The 19,175-nt window shown below is 47.5% G+C and overlaps 1 protein-coding gene and 1 non-coding gene across 2 annotated transcripts in view; both read left to right on the plus strand.

The window, feature by feature from the left end:
• Window positions 1-2,428: 2,428 nt before the first annotated feature.
• The window catches only part of ZNF777 (zinc finger protein 777), a 29,372-nt gene continuing 12,625 nt past the window's right edge, over window positions 2,429-19,175 (plus strand). Inside the window, exons 1-4 of the mRNA XM_054726223.1 lie at window positions 2,429-2,601; window positions 6,518-7,366; window positions 9,080-9,206; window positions 11,251-11,364. Of these exons, the coding sequence (XP_054582198.1) occupies window positions 2,497-2,601; window positions 6,518-7,366; window positions 9,080-9,206; window positions 11,251-11,364 (1,195 nt within the window). The 5' untranslated portion in view covers window positions 2,429-2,496. The remainder of the gene's footprint in view (window positions 2,602-6,517; window positions 7,367-9,079; window positions 9,207-11,250; window positions 11,365-19,175) is intronic.
• On the plus strand, window positions 17,139-17,245 carry LOC114227225 (U6 spliceosomal RNA). Its single transcript, XR_003613291.2, has one exon. It is a non-coding gene; the product is annotated as a U6 spliceosomal RNA (small nuclear RNA).

Below are 19,175 nucleotides of genomic sequence, written 5' to 3' on the forward strand. Positions count from 1 at the left end.
CTCTTCCTCTCTGAAATCAATAAAACTATATTTTTTAAAAATAAAAACACCTATACATCGCCCTGGCCCATGTGGTTAAGTGGTTAGAGCATCGGCTTGCACACCGAAGGATCTTAGGTTCAATTCCCAGTCAAGGACAGGTTGCAGGTTTGATCCCCGGCTCCAGTTGGGGTACGTGTGGAAAACAACCAATCGATGAGTCTCTCTCACATCAATGTTTCTCTCTCACACACACCCATTTCTTCCACTCTCTAAAAACCAATGGAAAAATATCCTCAAGTGAGGATTAACAAAAACAAAACAAAAAACACCTACAAACCTATAAGAAAGACTTCACAACAGAAATATTGACAGAGGATATGAAGAGGAAATTCAGGGGAAGAAACCGAATGCCTAGTAAATATGAAAAGATCTTCAGCTCTCTTAATGATCAGGGAAATACTAATATAGATACCAAGGAAAGTCACTACCATTTCACATAGTGCTGGCAAGGCTTCTGGGTCCATAATCAGAGAGTGCTGGCAAAGGTGTGAAAACAGGACCCCACCCAGGGCTGGTGGGAGTGTCACCAGGCAGGAGCTTGCTGGGGAGCTGTGTGGTGAGCCTAGGGAAGGTGGAGGTGCCCCTGTCACCCAGGGTGCTGCGGCGGTGTCTCTCCCAGAGCAACTGCGTCACCGTGCACAGAGACACGCAGGCGGATGTTCCCAGCAGCAGGTCTGTTTTCATTGCCCTCAGGGGCATTGAAAGTAAACTGGACTTTACTTATTCAAGGAAATACTATATAGTGGTTAAAATGAACGAACCAGACATGCTTGTTTAAACATAATGTGTCTCAGAAACATGACAGATGAAGGGGGGGAAGCAAATTTCAACAAGATGTAGACTGAATTTCATCATTCACACAAAACTGTAAAATACCAATACTAATGGAATGCACTGTTTATTGATGGAGGGTAGGAAACGCAGCAAGGCAAGTGCTAAGTCTGATCTCTGGGAAGGGAAGGCAAAGGGCTGGATGGCCCTGGCCCTATCTCTACCCCTAAGTTTCCATGTTGAAAGAGGGATCTGAGCCAACAGCACACGGAGCCCTGCTCCTGTCGCCTTTCATGCAGGCTCCACACCTGACCTCCCTGGGGTCCCCTTGGGTGAACGCATATGACCCCCTCCCTTTCAGTGAGCTCCAGTTGTATTCTCATCCCTTGTAACCACAAGGCCTGCCTATACTTTTTCTTTTTTTTTTTCTTCATTTCAACGCCAGTGCTTGCTCCCTTGTAGGTAGCTATTCCATAAATATGTGAGTGAACCTGTCCAGGTAAAGGAGTCGCCAACTCCAAGCTCTACCATGGTTTGGGGGGTCCTTGCTCACGTGTAGAAAGAGCATTCACACAGGGGACCTAGGCTGCAGCTCCCGGTACACAAGTTCCTTCCCACTCGGCCTCAGTTTCCTCCCACAGGACGGGTCTGGCCCCTGCCGGCCCCATCACCCTATGCTTCTCGGAATTCTGTCCTTTCAGGTCACAAACCGCACTCGAGCATTTGGCTCCAGCACCCAACCCCCTGGCTACCCTTGGAACCACAGCCCGCTTCCCCGGAGCTGCCCTGGAACCCGGGCCGCACCGAGCTGGTCACATGAACTGGGGCTGTCTCTGGTGTGACGGGTTTCTTAGATCCCTTTGTGAGCGCAGGTTTGAAAGGGTTCTGGGTTTGAGAGGAGCAGGGGAGCCGGCGGGGGGAAGGCTGTCGGAGCCAATCAAGCCGCCTCCAGACCCCACCACGTCGCCCGGGCTGCGCGCTCCTCTTTTTCCTCTGCGTTCCCGCCTCCCGGTCTCGCCGTAGGGTGCCGGGCAGGCGAGGACCCCAGGTGAGCGGCCGGGGCCCGAGGGGGGGAGGCCCGGGCGGCTCGGCCCGGGCTGCACGACGGGCTGGCCCGGGGCTCAGGGCGTGTCCGTCGCCGCCTGGCTGCTCGCTCGACACTGTTCGCTCCTACCGGCTGTAGATGGAGCTGTCTGGGTTCCTGCAGCCTCCGACGAGCCTCGGAGTGTTTCTCTTTAAACGGCCTGAGAGGGACATGCCTCCCAGGATGCAGTTTGTATCAACATGGCAGCTGCGGTGCAGCTCCCCTGCTGAAGAGGCGCCGGGACGGCAGCGCAGCTCGCAGCCGGGGCCGGGGCCGCAGCCGGGGTCGCAGCCGCGGCCGCACGGGGGCCGCGCGCGGGCCTGGGGCCGGTGCTGAGGGCCGGGCCCAGCTCGAGGCCGGACGCAGCCTGCCGGGCCGCCCGCCCCGCCGCGCGCCCTGCTCCGACGCCGCCGCCGGGCTCGGCCGCTCCGTCCCCGCCCGCCCTGAGCAGGCCGGGCCCGACGGCCGCGCGAGCCCGGGCGGGGGAGGAAGGCCGGGCGGGCGGGCGGCGCCCGAGGCGAGGCCGGGGCCGGCCTGCGTGGGGCCGCGCGGCGGCGGCGGTGGCGGCGACTCCGGGCCGGGCCGGACCGCGCAGGGCCATGGCCGAAGCGGTGAGGGCGGCCCGCGCGCGCACGGACACGCGGACTCGGGGCCCCGGGGACGGCCTGCGCGTCCCGGGCTCGGCGGCCCGGCCTGGGGTCTCGGTAAGGGATGGGAACGCTGCGACGTTGCGGGGGTGGGGGGCAGGGCTCGCGCGCCCCTGTACGGGGCGGGGGGGCTGCGGGACGGAGCGGGGCCGAGGAGCCGGCCGCCGTCCGGGCGAGGCTGCGGGGACGCGCCGGGCCTGGCACGCACGCGGGCCCGCCGGTGGGCGCCGGGGCGGCGCGCTTCGCTCCCTGCGGAGCCGGCGCTGCGTCCGTCGGGGTTGCCGCCGCACGTTTTCCGCAGAGCTCGGCCCCGCGGAGCCTCGCGCGGCGCTGACGCGGCTCTCCCCATTTCGCAGAGCGGAGATACTGAGGCACAGACACCTGGCGGCGACCTGCCCTACCTGCCCCAAGGTCACGTAGCGAGTCATCGTGGCTCGGTGCCCGCGTCCCCAGAAATGCTTGCCTTCCGGGCTGCGGGCCTGGACGGGGTGGGGGCGGCTCTGGCGGCGGCCCCCCCTGGGTGACGGGCCTGGGCCCGGCGCTGGGTGGACGCGGCCCGTCGGGGGTGGGGGAGGGGTGGCGGCCGGGCCGGGGGCTGGCGGCGCCCAGCGGAGCGTCTCCGTCACGGGCGGTCGGGGCGGGGGAGGGGGAGGAGGAGGTGTTGTGACCCTCGGGCTCGGCGTCTTGGCCTCCAGCCCCTGCGTGTGGAGGGCCCCAGGACGAACTTCGGGTGTCCAGACGGATGGGGTCTGGGGAGCGAGCTCCTAAGGGTTTGGGGGCTGATGTGACTCCTCCGGTGGCCGGTCACACAAAAATCTGTCCGAAAATCTCCCCGTAGACCTGCTCTTGGAGGTGCAGCAGCGGTTCTGGGAGGATTGCTGCATGGGTGTCTGTGCCTCTGAGCCTCAGTTTCCCGTTGTGCACAGGAAGGGGTCAGGATACATGGCTTTCTACAGAGCCTCTCGGTTCTTAAATAATGATAATAAAACTCTTTGTAAAATAACATAAAATGAAGATTTAAAAATGTCTACTTCCAGGCGTAGGTCTGCAGGGCCCTATATAATTCTGGGTGAATCACACTGGGTCATACTAGAAAACGGCACAGCTTTCTTTAGAAATCAGACATGTATGGTTATGTCTTTTTCTGCTAACATGGCATGAATCCTAAAGACCCCATTCACTTAGGAGACATGGGGTAGGGAGGGACAGTGAAATCCTATACAATACAGTTCAGAAGAATTCTGTCTCCCCTACAGTTGGAGAATACAGTTTATTAATCTTAGAGATAATATTTGCATCCCTCTCTCGGGCCACTTCTCTCTGCTTAAGGTAATATAAAGCCATTATGGGAAGATAGCAAGGGGCTTTATTTTGGGGCTGGGGAGGGGACATGCTCCTGTGGCCCCCTCATCCCACCATAGTCTTCCGAATCCGGAAAGGGAGAGAGACAGTCTAATAATAGAAAGCAAAGAAATGGCATTTTCCTTTGAGCTCTGATTAGACTAGTTGGTAAAGATGTCTTACCCTGCTGGATTTATTTACTGTACTGGGCTTGTTTTCATTGTTTTGGTTAAACCCCTGAATTACTCAGGGAGACTAACTTGGCCCCCAGGGGATTTTCCCTTCTTCCTACTACTTGTAGGCAAATGCCCTAATCCCCTCTGAGGATGGGGCCATAATGTGCCTATTGTATTGCATTATGCTAGTCACTTTCCCTGTGCCTGAGGTTCCCATCCCAGAGGGCCGTCCAGTCTTGCCCTCACCTGTGAAGAGTGAAGAGTTGAGAGGTGGCTTAGTTGTTGACGAGCCTTCAGCTTTAGGGGTCTGTGAACCCCTTGAAAATGTTTGCAGAATTTTGTGTATGTGCCCATGAACATTTTTTGAGGGGGAGAATCCGCAACTTTCATTAGGTTTTCAAAGGGATCCCTGACCCCAGCTTTAAATGGAAATGTCTTTTCCAGAAGGGCCATCCACCTCCCCCACCATAGAACCTCCCACAGATCTTTGTTTAATCTCCAAGCTTCTGAATTGCAGAGGTAAAAAGGATTCAGAGCACCAACCAGCTGCCTCCGTTGATCAGGCCTCCTGGAGGTGACCTACAGTGTGAACTGAGACCTGGGCCCAGGAGTCAGATCACTTTTTGTGACCTTGGGCAATTACTTATGCTCTTCTGCCTCAGGGTCTTCATGTGCAAAGTGTGGATAACAATTCTAGTAGTCCCTGTTTCATAGGGCTTCATGAAGATTAAATGAGATAACCCTTAAAAATGTTTAACACAATTCATGGAACATAAATGTGGAGTAATTGTTAGGCATCTCCTGACTAGCTGTCACGTCTGTCTGGTTAGCTGTAGAGCTGTTGTATCATACTACCTCCGAATTCTCTTGTCGGAATGAAGTCTTAAGCCTTTCATCCTTGGCTTAAAAATGTAATAGTGTCTTAGTTAAGTGACTCATAAGTGAATGAATGAACAGAGAAAAGAAAGATGGTAATAGAAGTATAAATAGGTTTAGATGATCTTTGATAAAAGACTGAAGGAACTTGATTTACCTTAATATTTTTTTCATAACTCAACAGTTTATACTCTTCATTCATTCAGCAGCCATTTATTAAGCACATACTCTATCTCAGACTGGACACAAGGGATATGTTAATTTTCAAACAAAGAAAATGGGATTTCAGTTACTTTAAAGATCCCCAGTATTTGGTGCATAGGAATTGGCATTTGGTAGGTTAATTGAAGGAAGCTGATGAGGACATGGGCAAACGTTATAGGAGAGATTCTGTTCAGTTTCAGTAAAGCTATTGGTTGTCTGGATAGGTAAATGGGGAACTCACCATGCAGATGTTGGCTTCACATCCCTGATGACAAAAGAATTCCCTCAACATGGACGTGTCAAGGTGGGGAACAGAGAGAGTATGACTAATTGAAATCCCAAAAGGAATCGGTCTTTATTTGGGTTCTCATCCCCTCCAATCTTGACATGCGTAACAAAACGGACAGACTTCAGCTCTGCTTCTAGCCCTGGCAGGCCTCTTCCTCGTTCCCCACCTCACAAACCATAGGGAGGAACCCAGACCACGAAGTAAACCACCTGCCCAAGGGACCTCCCTAGGAGCCATTGAAATGCCATGCCTCTGCCTGTCTCCTTGCTTAGAACAGAAGTCAGCTTGGAATGTCCACAAGGCCAGTCAGCCTCCAATAGGGGCTGTGTCCATATAACATGTCAAAGCCAACCCACACCACAAAACTCTGAGGAATTTTATTGATAAGTCAACAATTCAGCTTTGATCAAATAGTCGGTAAAACTTAAGGTCATTGTGTGTCTTCACTATTGGACAAAGTGGGAAAAAGAACATGGGTACCATGACTGCCTGACAATTCGAGTAGAAGCAGGGGGCCAGATGACTTACCTGTGAGGTAGGTCAGTTAACAGCACTGGCCCCCACCTGAGATCACCTCCACCTTCCTGGAAGACTGGGCATAGGAACAATGCCTGACATTGACAAAATTCTGCTCTGTCGTTTTCCAGGGTTTTATTTTATTAAAGAATGCTCAACTCAGTGAGGTAGCAGGGTGTGTCACATTTTATGGATGAGGACACTGAGAACAGAGGGGTAAAATGACTGGGCCAGAGTGCCATTGGCAGCAATAGGTGTGCACAGGCCTGAGAGCCAAGTGTTCTAATTCAAGACCAGTACCCTTTCTCCTCTCCAACACTACAACTCCTAAGATGGTACCCATGAAAAGTATATTGTGAAGAAGGAACTGGCTCTATGAAGAGAAGGCGGCATAACCATCTTCTATTTGTTGTTAGTGGTTTTGTAATTGACGTCTGAATGAGTGCTAGGTTTTCAGGAAGATTCATATCCACAGAACACATTGCTATCAGTGCCCTATTAATGTGTGTATCTTTGGCATTTATTTTGCTAGCTGTAGCCTGGCCTTTACTCCTGCCCTTTCCTTGAACAGGTCCAACAGCTGGACATGGAGACCCAACGCTCATCACCTCTGTCATTCCCCAATGTCCTGCCAGAAGAAACGCCGCGGCAGGCCCCTGCTGGACTCCCCCGAGAAGCCCTGTTCCAGTCCCGTGTTCTTCCCCCCAAAGAAATGCCTTCTTTGTCTCCCGCTGTTCCCCGGCAAGGCTCCTTACCCCTCACTCCCAAGCAAGAGACCTCCAGCCGCATGCCGCACATCCTCCAGAAGGGACCCTCACTCCTGTACCCTGCAGCCTCTGAGCAAGAGACACAGCTCCAGGGTCCCCTGACTTCCCAGGAAGAGACCCGGTATCCACCCCCATGTGCTGCTGAACAAGAAATCTCACTTCTCTCTCACTCCACCCACCACCAAGAAGCCTCGCTCCACTCCCCTGAAGTTCCTGAGAAAGACCCCCTCCCCCTCTCCCCCACAGTTCCCGAGGCCGACATGGACCCCTTGCTCCAGAGCCCAGTTTCCCAAAAGGAAACCCCCTTCCATATTTCTGCAGCCCAGAAGGACACGCCACTCCCGACAGCGGAGATCACCCGCTTGGCCGTGTGGGCTGCGGTCCAAGCGGTGGAGAGGAAACTAGAGGCCCAGGCCATGCGGCTACTGACGCTGGAGGGACGGACAGGGACAAATGAGAAAAAGATAGCTGACTGTGAGAAGACGGCTGTGGAGTTTGCAAACCACTTGGAGAGCAAATGGGTTGTGCTGGGGACCCTGCTGCAGGAGTACGGGCTGCTGCAGAGGCGGCTGGAGAACATGGAGAACCTGCTGAAAAACAGAAATTTCTGGATCCTGCGGCTGCCCCCGGGCAACAATGGAGAAGTTCCCAAGGTAACCCTGTCCCAACTGGGGCTCCCAAGGAGTGATCTGAATTAGAATATGTTTTAGGAATGTAGTTAAATATAAAAGAAGGGGAAAGCGATGGTTGAGAAGGAAAAATATAATGATACCTGGTTGGTTGTCAGCATCGCTTTTCTAAGAACACCACCCTTAAATTATTTCTCCTGTTGATAAAAGCATCGGTTAATAGATCAGAGGAGGGTCCTAGTGATCAGGAAGTGTTGATTTAGAAGGGTGTTCAGTCCATGATGTCTGAGAGGATGAGCACGCAGAGCAAACCTCGTGAGTGTGAATTAGCCATTCACCACTGGGGAGGGAGAACTTGGGAAATAGTATGGGGCTTGGTTAGGCTCAATGTTTTTTGGTTTTTTTCTCTCCATCCTCATGTGAGGTTATGTTTTCGCTGATTTTTAGAGAGAGGAACATCGATTGGTTGCCTCCCATACTTGCCCCAACCCGGGAATCAAATCTGCAACCTAGGCATGTGTCCAGACCAGGAATCGCACCTCAACCCCCTGGTGCACTAACTAGCTGAGCCACACACAGTAAGGCGGAACTCAGCATTTTTATCAGTTGACTTCTAAAGCATGGTAATGCCAGTAATAATAGGATTTCTAGAGGGAGCCTAAAAACACTAGAGAACATTAGGTTTTTTGTTTGTTTTTTTTATATATTTTTATTGATTTCAGAGAGGAAGGCAGGGGAGGGAGAGTGGGAAGAGAGAGAGAGAAAGAGAGAGAGAGAGAGAAACATCAATGATGAGAGAAGCATTGATGGGCTGCCTTCTGCACGCCCCCTACGGGGGATCGAGCCCGCAACCCGGGTATATGCCCTTGACCAGAATCGACCCTGGGACCCTTCAGTCCGCAGGCCAACATTCCATCCACTGAGCCAAACCAGCTAGGGCAAACATTAGGTTTTAATATTATTTTCCATAAGATTCTGTAAGAACTTGAATGTGGACCAGATTTCTTTTTTTTTCTTTTCTTTTTTTAAACATATTTTATTGATTTTTTACAGAGAGGAAGGGGAGAGAGAGAGAGAGTTAGAAACATCGATGAGAGACAAACATCAATCAGCTGCCTCCTGCACACTCCCCACTGGGGATGTCCCCGCAACAGAGGTACATGCCCTTGACCGGAATTGAACCTGGGACCCCTCAGTCCGCAGGCCAACACTCCATCCACTGAGCCAAACCGGTTAGGGCTGGACCAGATTTCTTGACAGTCTTTTGTGCTGCTGCCGCTTTTCCCAGCCTTTAGGAAAGAACTTGGACTGTATTCTCTAGGCCAGCACTTGTCCAATTTTATTGTGCATGTGAATCACCTGTGTTGCTTACTAAAAGCAGAATCTGATTAGTGGGCTTACAGTGGGGACTGAGAGCCTGCATTTCTAGCAAGTTCTCTAGCTCTTGCTGCTGGTCTGCAAACCAGGCTTCACAGCAGTGAGGGTTATCCTGTTGAGAAGAAAAGAACCAGACAAGACAAGGTCCTTACTCTGGTGTCAGAACAGTGGCCCAAGCCTGGCCAGACCCCTTGGTGACATCCCAGGGCCGTGCTTTTGGACCTTTCCCACTCTGGTCCTAAGAAGAGGTGCTTGAACCAGGCCAGGGCGCCGCGGCCATTTGCTTCCTTGGGATTTGGCAGTCGAGGACCTGTGACAACCCTCCAGTGGGTCCCAGCTGAGCTTGTCCTGTGGTTTCAGGTTCCTGTCACGTTTGATGATGTCGCCGTCCATTTCTCGGAGCAGGAGTGGGGGAACCTGTCCGAGTGGCAGAAGGAGCTATACAAGAACGTGATGAGGGGCAACTACGAGTCTCTGGTTTCCATGGGTAAGGAGAGGGCTTCACTCACTGGGGCTGCCTTGACACAAGCTTGAGGTTCATTTGGAACCGTTGGGATTTCTGAACTCCAGTACTACCAGTAGTTGAGAACAAGGGAAACTGAATGTTAGAGAACACAAGAGATTAGAAAAAACGGTGCTCGTATACGTAAGTATATCAGTGCATCCCAGATCAGGACAGCTCATGAAGTGGTCCTGGCGGAGCCACTGGGGCAAGGGGAGAAGGCTGACTCAGATATCAGGGGTCTCTCACCTTATATTATTTTCCCCATGGGCCCTATATGTATATTTTAAAGTTAGTTTGTCCAGCAAATTGTTACTAAGCAAATGTGAGGTGCTTTACAAGAATCATATTACTTAATCCTCACTCCTCTCAATAAGGGAGCTAGGGATAGAGGTGAGCACTCCTGTTTTACTGTTCAGGTGACTGAACACTCATCTGTTGAGGGCTTATGTCCCCTAGGTTCCATCCCCCTATGTAGAGAGGGGCTGTGACCCAGGGAGGTCCTAGGTCCCCATCAGGAAGTCACAGTTTCACTGAGCTCTCTCTTACCCCAAAGTCTAGGGATTATTGTTGTCTTCATTAAATAAGAGTATTTAAAGATGAATACCTAGGACAACTATAGTTTTATGTGTATCCTTTTCTCTGATATGGAGAACTTTTGGGGCACACAAAAAAGTTTAAAAATATTAAATACATTGTTGTATAGAAATGTTGATTCTTGCTAGAGTTGGTGATTTCATACATACATATCTCTTCATAGGATAACTTCTCTTTTTAATTTGCTTTTTCTTTTTAAAAGTACATACATAATTGTGAAAAATCAGCAATTTAGATTTATATAATAAAGAGCATCCTCATCCTCCCACCACTACCACTCCCCAGAGGTAACCACCTCAAACCCACTGGCCTGCGTGGTTTCCCATATTTTTTGTGCACATGCAAACATAACACACGATGCTTGCACTCATGCACATGCAGTTTGTGGTTTGCACCAATGGGATCCTTCACTCATTTCACCTAATGGCAGGTCACAGACAGCTTTTCATGTCAACACGCATAGGCTTGGGAAGATGAACACTGGGCATTTAATGGGCAACCCCTGGATTCTGTCTTCTCCCTCTTAGAGTGTTGCCATAAAACACCTCTGTGTGTCTGTGCACTTATGAGTATTTCAGTGGCACAGATTCCTAGAAGTGGGTTTTGGAGTTAAGAGGGTGCACATTTACAATATCACTGTCACTGCTATAGTGCCCTCCAGAGGCCCTGTATGTTTATGCAATGTGTGTGACAATGCCTTTTCTTTACACCCTGGCCCAACTGATGTTCTATTTTAAATATTTGTCTTTTCTGATGGGTGAAAAATGACACCTCATTATCTTAATCTATATTTCTTAGATGATTAGTGAACTTGTTTATCATTTCATGTGTTTACTGGCCATTTGCATTCTATGAATTACCTATTCTTTTCTTTGCTTTTTTATTTTTCACTAATTATAGAGACTGTTTATATGTAATTATGGATATTAGCCATTTGCTTTACAAATGGCAAATGTATATGTATAATGATATTTCCTCCATGTTTCTTCATCTTTTAACTTTATTTCCAAATAACTTGAAGCTTTTTTAATGTAAGGAAATCTATCAGTATTTTATGTTATGGCTTCTAGAGTTTATCAGGATAGTTTTGTACTTTATAAAAACTTAAATATCTTGTGCCTTTGTCATGAAAAACCTGAACAGCAGGTGTGACAATGACAAAAGAGCCAGTTTGTGTTGGTGGCAGGTGGAGCCCTACTGCCAGACCCCGCATGGGAGGACATAGTACATGGCTAACACACACATCCACGTGCACATGCGCACACACAGTGGGTCCCAAGAAAAGGGCTAGAAACTTGGCTCATTTCTTTTCCAACATTGTTAGCTGCAAATTAGGGGAGCTGCCATGGTGTCACACTCACACAGGTGACACATTTGCAGCATCCAGTGCAACCTCACCCATATTATATCTTCTTTCCTTCCTTCTTCCCAGACTATGCAATTTCCAAACCAGACCTCATGTCACAGATGGAGCGTGGAGAGAGGCCAACCATGCAGGAGCAAGAAGACTCAGAGGAAGGCGAACCACCTGCAGACCCCAGTGCTGGTGAGTGGCTGCCCGGCAGCCCAGAGATCTGCCTTCTAGATCTTTCAGAGTTACAATCCAGAGTAAACCCTGGTCAGATATGTTAGCCAGCTATGTGCAGGTAGGAGGTCCATCTGCAGGTGCTGGGTCTCCTTGATCACCAGGCTGATAAGTAGGTCTGCTGTTGGGTTCCTTGTCTCAGGGAATTTTGTCATAACCGAGTGTCACCTCAGTTTACAGGAAACAAAACAAGAACTGAAAGAAAGATGGTCACTTGTCAGGGTGCTCATACATGCTAGAGCTCCCTGGAGAAGGGCCACGTCCGGATCCTGTATCTGGTCAGTGGACTAGGGACAGACGTGGCTTTACCAGAAACATCCTCCAATGTGCAGGGCAGTGTCTACACAAGGCGTTAGATGGAGGCAGCAGAGAGGACTGGCCATGTGGCTCAAGTGTCTGGCTGCCTTTGTTTAAATCCCAGCTTGTCTGCTATCAGCAGTGTGAGTTTAGTTACTTGGCCTTTTTGGAGGCCTCATTTCTTCATATATTAAATAGGACTGGTACTAATATGTAGGGCCTGTGTGGTGACGCGTGTAAACACCAGCTGTTGTCATTCTGTGGGGTGTTGTCCCTTCCACACTGGGCCTTCAGTAGCTTGCGCACTTACCCTGTGGTGCTTTCATGGTGTGTAGTTCACTTTGGGAGCTTCTAGTTTGGAGTTACCTTTGGACTTGCATGACTTACCTTGAAGGTCTTCAGTGGAAGCAGGTCCTTGTCCTTCGTGACCAACTGTCATAGGTGATCGTGGAAGGTAATCTCTTTGGGGCCAACGGTCAGGTTTTATTTTGAGGAAATGTCATTGATTCTAGGACCTATAAACTGGCTCTAAAGATGAAACATGAAGGGATGTCATCCCCATGGACTAAGAGCAAAGGTAACTTATGGAAATGACAGAACCCTGTGGAAAAATAAGTGCTGGCAAGTTTCAGAGAAATCAGTGTCATTACTCTCTCAAGACTTGCCTGGAGATTTGAATCAAAGGGAGTGGCTGATCCTGAATTAATCCGGCAGACAACAAAGATGAATTAAAAAGTAGATGAGAATGGGGGGGTTGGGGCAAAGTGTGGCATGTGACAGAGTGATCTTTTGCTTGGAGGAAAGTAAGTATATATATGAAATGTTTGGTCACATCCAAAAACAAGGACTGCGTGGAAATAGATTCAGAGTAGAAGAAATAAGGAAAAAGACTTGTAAGGCCAAGAATGAGAGTATGGGAGAGGTGATTTGTGGTTAAAATCCTAAAATCCAGCCTGATGTTCCAGTGTGGTCTTGTGGTCCAGGTGCCGCTCTTCTAGCATCCAGTTGCAAGGGCTGGAATGAGAGTATCGCTCCCCTTCCTCTGTCCTCTTGTCGTACCCTTTTCACAGGTGAGCCTCCTACAGACTGGGGCCAGAATTGAAAAAGCAAAGAACCCCAACCTACTGTGCTCTGGGCGGTTTGTTCTGGCACATGCACATCCACGGCTGGCGCTTATGTGGGAAGTTGCGGCCTCCCAGAGGCTGCCTTGTACGGCTGGAATGTGCCATTTGTCCCACTAACCATCTCTAGCCACTTGGAGCCTGGACCCGGAGGGAGGAGGGGAGAGGATATGGGAACCGTGCTCCAGGGTTGGCCTTGATCTCACACCTCTGTGTGAAGCCAGAGGCCCTGGCCTCTGGATAGAAGAGTTGTTCTGAGAATCTGCAGTTACCAGAGCCCAAACACGCCCATAACCTGTCTGTTCGAGTGTCTTCTCCCTTACAAGAGGGACTGCAAAGCCAGCCCTGAGCTAGACCCAGCAGTATGATACCAAGGAGGAAAAGTCTAGAAAATTGAGAATGTTCATAGTTCCATAGTTGTTTGCTTAAGGTGGAGATCGCTAAAGCCTGTTGGAAATTTTGATGGGAAAGTTAATGATGTAGAATTGGAAAATGTCAATAACATGAAGTCAGTGATGTAAACAAAAGGGAAAAATATTGGATGCAACCATACCAAAATCATATTTCTCGGTGCTTTGCAGAATTTTCTGAAGTGAGCATGTATTCTTTTTTATTTTTTTTTAATATGTTTTATTGATTTTTTACAGAGAGGAAGAGAGAGGGATAGAGAGTTAGAAACATCGATGAGAGAGAAACATCGATCAGCTGCCTCTTGTACACCCCCTACTGGGGATGTGCCCGCAACCAAGGTACATGCCCTTGACCGGAATCGAACCTGGGACCCTTGAGTCCGAAGGTCGACGCTCTATCCACTGAGCCAAACCGGCTTCGGCATATTCTTATTCAGTAAAAAATTAAAAAAACAAAACAATGCTTGAAGAATGACTGATTTAACAGTGGCAGATTGAACATGTGTTTACCCCATCTTCCCCCAAATCTTACTAAAACAAGAGTGAAGGGACTTTCAAACGAATGGACAAGGAGACAACAGCAACTAGATTTTGGAAGCCTGAAAGCAAATGGCTAGATGATGACTGATTTAGAAAGCTGCATCCAAAATTGGTACTGGGGAAAGCTGAGCAAAAACCTGATTTGCACTCCACCCCACCACAATCAGGACTCAGGAATTAGTACCAGAGACTTCAGGTATCTTTGGAGATGGGATAAAGGTCAGGCTAAAATAGGATTTGTGAAACTGCTGGAGGCGGTCATAAATGCAAGAAGTTCATCAAAAGGTTGATGAACTTCTTGCATTTATGACCTACTAGAATTAGCCTCCAGCATGAAACAGCTTTTACTTCTTTTTTTATGTTTTATATTTTTATTGATTTCAGAGAGGAAGGGAGAGGGAGAGAGACAGAAACATCAATGATGAGAGAGAATCATTGATCAGCTGCCTCCTGCACATGTGTCCTGACTGGGAATTAAACCATGATTTCCTGGTTCATAGGTCAACGCTCACTGGCTGGGCAATGTGAAACAGCTTTTAAAGAGGCCTTTAAGGCACTACCCCTTCATTGCTTCCCCCAAATTCTGTTCTCTGCCTCTCCCAGCCCTGGTAGACGACCAAAAGTAATTCTCTGAGAGGATGAACAAGAGGGTCTTGACATGAGCACTAGGCACAATTTCCCATGTTGAAAATAAGGGAATAAGTAAGAGATGACATCCAGATGTTGAGATCACCATCCTTCTTCTCTAACTTCTCTCCCAAAATAACGCTCCCTCCAATATCCTCAGGTTGGGATATTGGAAGAGTTTTATAGAGAGACTTTTGGGACCATCCAAGAAATTTCCCATTGAAATGACCCAAAGAAATCATCCTACTTGGAGGTGAACGCTACCTGCATGTACCGAACTTTCAGTTCCCTTCTGAGTGTTCCACTTTAATAGAAATGGAAAGCCAAGAACCACAAGACACTCGAGAAAAGCCTCTCATATACAGAGACCAAAGGGGAAAAAGCCAGAAAAAATAAATTTTGAGACAACAGAGACCATGCAGAGAGGGGGAAAAGAGTGTTTAAGTACATACAGGCATATATAATCCTAAGAGAGTTAAAGTGAATGCATCTGTGTCATTCCCTTTTATGACACAAAAGTAGAATGCTTATTTTTTTTAAAAAAAGAATAGGAAGGAGCTATTCAGAATTAAAAATATAATAGCCCTAGTCGGTTTGGCTCAGTGAATAGAGCGTCGGCCTGTGGAGTGAAGGGTCCAGGGTTTGATTCTGGTCAAGGGCATGTACCTCGGTTGCAGGCTTGAGGGGCCACGTGCAGGAGGCAACCAATCAATGAGTCTCTCTCACATCAATGTTTCTCTCCCCCTCCCTTCCACTCTTTCTAAAAATTAATGGAAAAATATCCTCAGGTAAGGATCAATAACAACAATAACAATAAAAGCTCAGTAACAGTGTTGGTATATAACGTTGAGTGCACATCTCAGAAAATAAAGCAAAAAGGCAAAAAAAGAAAATAGGAAAAGAATAAGAAAATGAAAGGATGAAAGTCGAATTTCCAGACATTGGGAATACCAGAAAAAAGAATAGCAGAACCAGAAATAAGGGAATTAGCAACAAAATAGATCAACAAAAATTTCCAGCTACAACTGAAACTGTGTCAACTATAATTGAAAAATAAATTTTACACAAACAAAAAAGAAAGAAAAATTCCCAGCATTGAAAGACATGGTTTTCCAAATTGAAAAAGGGCTCACCAACTGTCCAGAACAATGGATGGAAATAGACCCACACCTTAGATACTGCAGCAAAACATTTCACAGCCACTGAGGATAAAGGAAACCCTGCAAGTTTGTGGAGAGAAAAAACGGGTTCTCACAAAGGAACAAGATAGAATGGCTCTGGACTTTTAAGTAGTATTGGAAGCTACAAGACAGTAAAGCAATGCCTTTAAATTCCTTTAAATTTTAAAATTGGAAAATATCATCCAACTGTTCTAGAATGTGATATCTAGCTAGACTGTTGTAATTTATTATGGGAGTGAAATTGAGACATTTTGAGGTGTTCACAGTCTCCTATGCCTCCATTCTCAGAATGGGGAAGTAAACCCAGAAAGGCTAGGAGCTCCCATATAAGAGAGATGAAGGGAATCCTGGGTGCTGTGGAAACCCTAAAAGACAGCTGTGCACCTGGAGGCAACCAGGCCAGACTGGAGCACATCAGGAGGTTTCAGAAGTTTTTTCTTGAAGTAGCTGAAATTGAGAAATACCCCCCCCCCTTTTTTTTTTTTTTTTTTTTTTGCATTATTTGAGAAGAGAGTTATCAAGCAGGTTTGGGGGGAGAGTTCATGACAATAGTAAGCCAAGCAAAAAAAAAAAATTATTAGCTCCAGGGAAAAGCAAAAAGGATATTGAACAGTGCTTATAGTAGACTGTTGATCCAGTCAGAATTATAAGCTAAACTGGAAGGATCAGGGTCTTGGAAGAATATAGCTGGATGGGGAAGAGACGGTCCTTACCTACAGCTCTTGGAAGTCAATAGATTACACTTAAAATCTAAAATCTAAAATCCTCAATAAAATTCTAGCAAATCAGATCCAGCATTACATTAGAAAGATCATACACCATGACCAAGTGGAATTTATTCCAGGTATGCAAGGCTGATACAATATCAGCAAATCAATAATCATGATACATCCCATAAGTAAATTGAGAGACAAAAATCACATAATCATATCAATTGATTCAGAAAAGGCATTTGACAAAATCCAACACTCTTTCCTGATAAAATTGAAAATTCAAGGAGTAGCAACCTAAGTATGTTACTTAGAGTTATAAAAGTATGTGACAAAACATCAGCTAAAAGAATTGAAAGTGATCGTCTCTGGGGAGCTGGTAATAAGGAGTTGGGGTGGAGGAAAGCTTATTTTTTTTAATTCTTACCTGAGGATATGTTTTCATTTATTTTAGAGAGAAAGTGGGTGGGGAGGGGGAGAAAGAAAGACATCAATCGGATGCCTCCCATAGGCACCCTGACTGACCCTGAAACCTGGGTATATGCCCTTGACCGGACTCAAACCCATGGCCTTTCTGTGTATGGTACCACACTCCAGCCAACTGAAAGACACTGGCCAGAGCGAGGAGAGCTTTCTAAGAACAAGTTTTGAAGAACTGTTCAATCTTCTGACCTGTATACATGTATAACTTTTTTAAAAAGATTTAAAAAGCTAATATACCAAAAATTTAAAAATCTAACAGGAAGTGCAGTCATGAGAAGATTGGAGAGCCAGTGTGAACTGTCATTTCTTTGCTTAGAGCTGGTAGAGGAGGTGAAACAAAGTTTCATCAAAAAGAAAAAAATAACAGTGCTCACTTGGGCAGCACATATACTAAAATTGGAATGATACACAGATGATTAGCATGTCCCTTGCTCAAGGATGAAATGAAAATTCATGAAGCATTCCATATTTAAAAAAAAAAACACTAGAAAAGAAAATTTAGAGAGTGAAAGTCCCACATAATTCTCCCACAAGTCAACAGTTTATGCCATCCAATTTATGTGCAAACTAAAGGCCCAGTGCATGAAATTTGTGCACGGCGGGGGGAGGGGGCCCTCAGCCCAGCCTGCACCCTCTCCAATCCGGAGCCCCTCAGCGGATGTACGACTGCCTCTCGCAATCTGGGACCACTGGCTCCTAACCGCTCGCCTGCCTGCCTGCCTGCCTGATTGCCCCTAACCACCTCTGTCTGCCTGATTGCCCATAACCACCTCTGCCTGCCTGCCTGATTGCCCCTAACTGCTCCCCTACTACCTGATCTCCCCTAACTGCTCCCCTGCTGGCCTGATCACCCCTAACTGCCTCTGCCTCTGCCTCACCCTGCACCCGGGACCCAGGATTCCCTCCTCTGGCCAGTTGCAGGCACCTGGGACCCGGGCTGGCTTCGCCCGGGCCAGCTGCAGCCACAGGGGACCATGTTGCCCGGGCTGCATCCACGGCCGCTGGTGCCCAGGACCTCAGGGCAGGCAGCTTGTCCCTCTCCCAGGCCGCAGCCTGGCTGGTGCCCATTCCCCTCTCGCAAGCTCATTTGTGCCTGGCTGGTCCCCATTCCTCTCTCGTGAGCTCATTTGTGCCTGGCTGGTCCCCATTCCTCTCTCGTGAGCTCATTTGTGCATGGCTGGTCCCCATTCCTCTCTCCCCAGTGTTGAGTGTCTGAGCCATGATGGTGTGAGGGCGTGATGACCATTTGCATATTAGTTCTTTATTATATAGGATAGTAACACACACACACACACACACACACACACACACACACACAGCCTTAATTTTATAAGTGATACATAATTACATACCCATTGTAAAAAATATCCAAACGGGCATAGAAGTATATTATTGTTTGGCAGCTTGTTTGTTTCAATACTATATCTTTGACATCTTTACATGTCAGAACATACAAATCTATCTTGTTATTTTAAGATAGCAGACTAGAGCATTCTGTGCATTGCTTTCATAATTTATTTAAATAAACTTCCATCCTTGTACACTTAGAATGGTTACAAGTTTCAGTGCTTTATTAAATGTTCTTTATAGCCGAAACCGGTTTGGCTCAGTGGATAAGCGTCGGCCTGCGGACTAAAGGTCCCGGGTTTGATTCCGGTCAAGGGCATGTACCTTGTTGTGGGCACATCCCCAGTCGGGGGTGTGCAGGAGGCAGCTGATGTTTCTCTCTCATCGATGTTTCAACTCTCTATCCCTCTCTCTTCCTCTCTGTAAAAAATCAATTTATTAAAAAAAAATGTTCTTTATAAATATACTAGAGGCCCGATGCACAAAATTCGTGCAAGGGCCTTGGCCATGGCCCCCGCCTGCCGCGGCAGCGGCTTTGTCTGGAAGGATGTCTGAAAGGACATTGGTCTAATTAGCATATTATGCTTTTATTATTATAGATTTTGTGCACTTGTCTGAAACTTACTTAGAAGTATATTTTTTGGGTCAAAGGCTATACCCATTTAAAAATTTAATAGATAGTAGCAAATGCCCTTCAAAACAATTGTTCCAATTTATAGACCTTCATCTATGCATGAAACTACCTGTTTCCCCACATCCTTGGCAATAGTAGGTATTATTTATCCTTTTATTATTTGCTAAAGTGATGAGTAGAAAGGACAGTATTTTGATGTTTTCATTCCAATTCTGTAAAAGTGAAGTTGAGTGTATTTTTAGACCTTTATTAACCATTAGTATGTCTTACTTTATGAATTGCCTTTTGCTCATTGTTCTTTTGAACTATTGATTTTTTTTATTATTGATTTGTAAAAGCTTCTTAAATATTAAAGATAGTAGCTCTACTCTTTTAAAATATGTTTTTATTGATTTTAGAGAGAGGAAGGGAGGGGGAGAGAG

Source organism: Eptesicus fuscus, chromosome 14 (assembly GCF_027574615.1).
Source record: "Eptesicus fuscus isolate TK198812 chromosome 14, DD_ASM_mEF_20220401, whole genome shotgun sequence".
Lineage (NCBI taxonomy): Eukaryota > Metazoa > Chordata > Mammalia > Chiroptera > Vespertilionidae > Eptesicus > Eptesicus fuscus.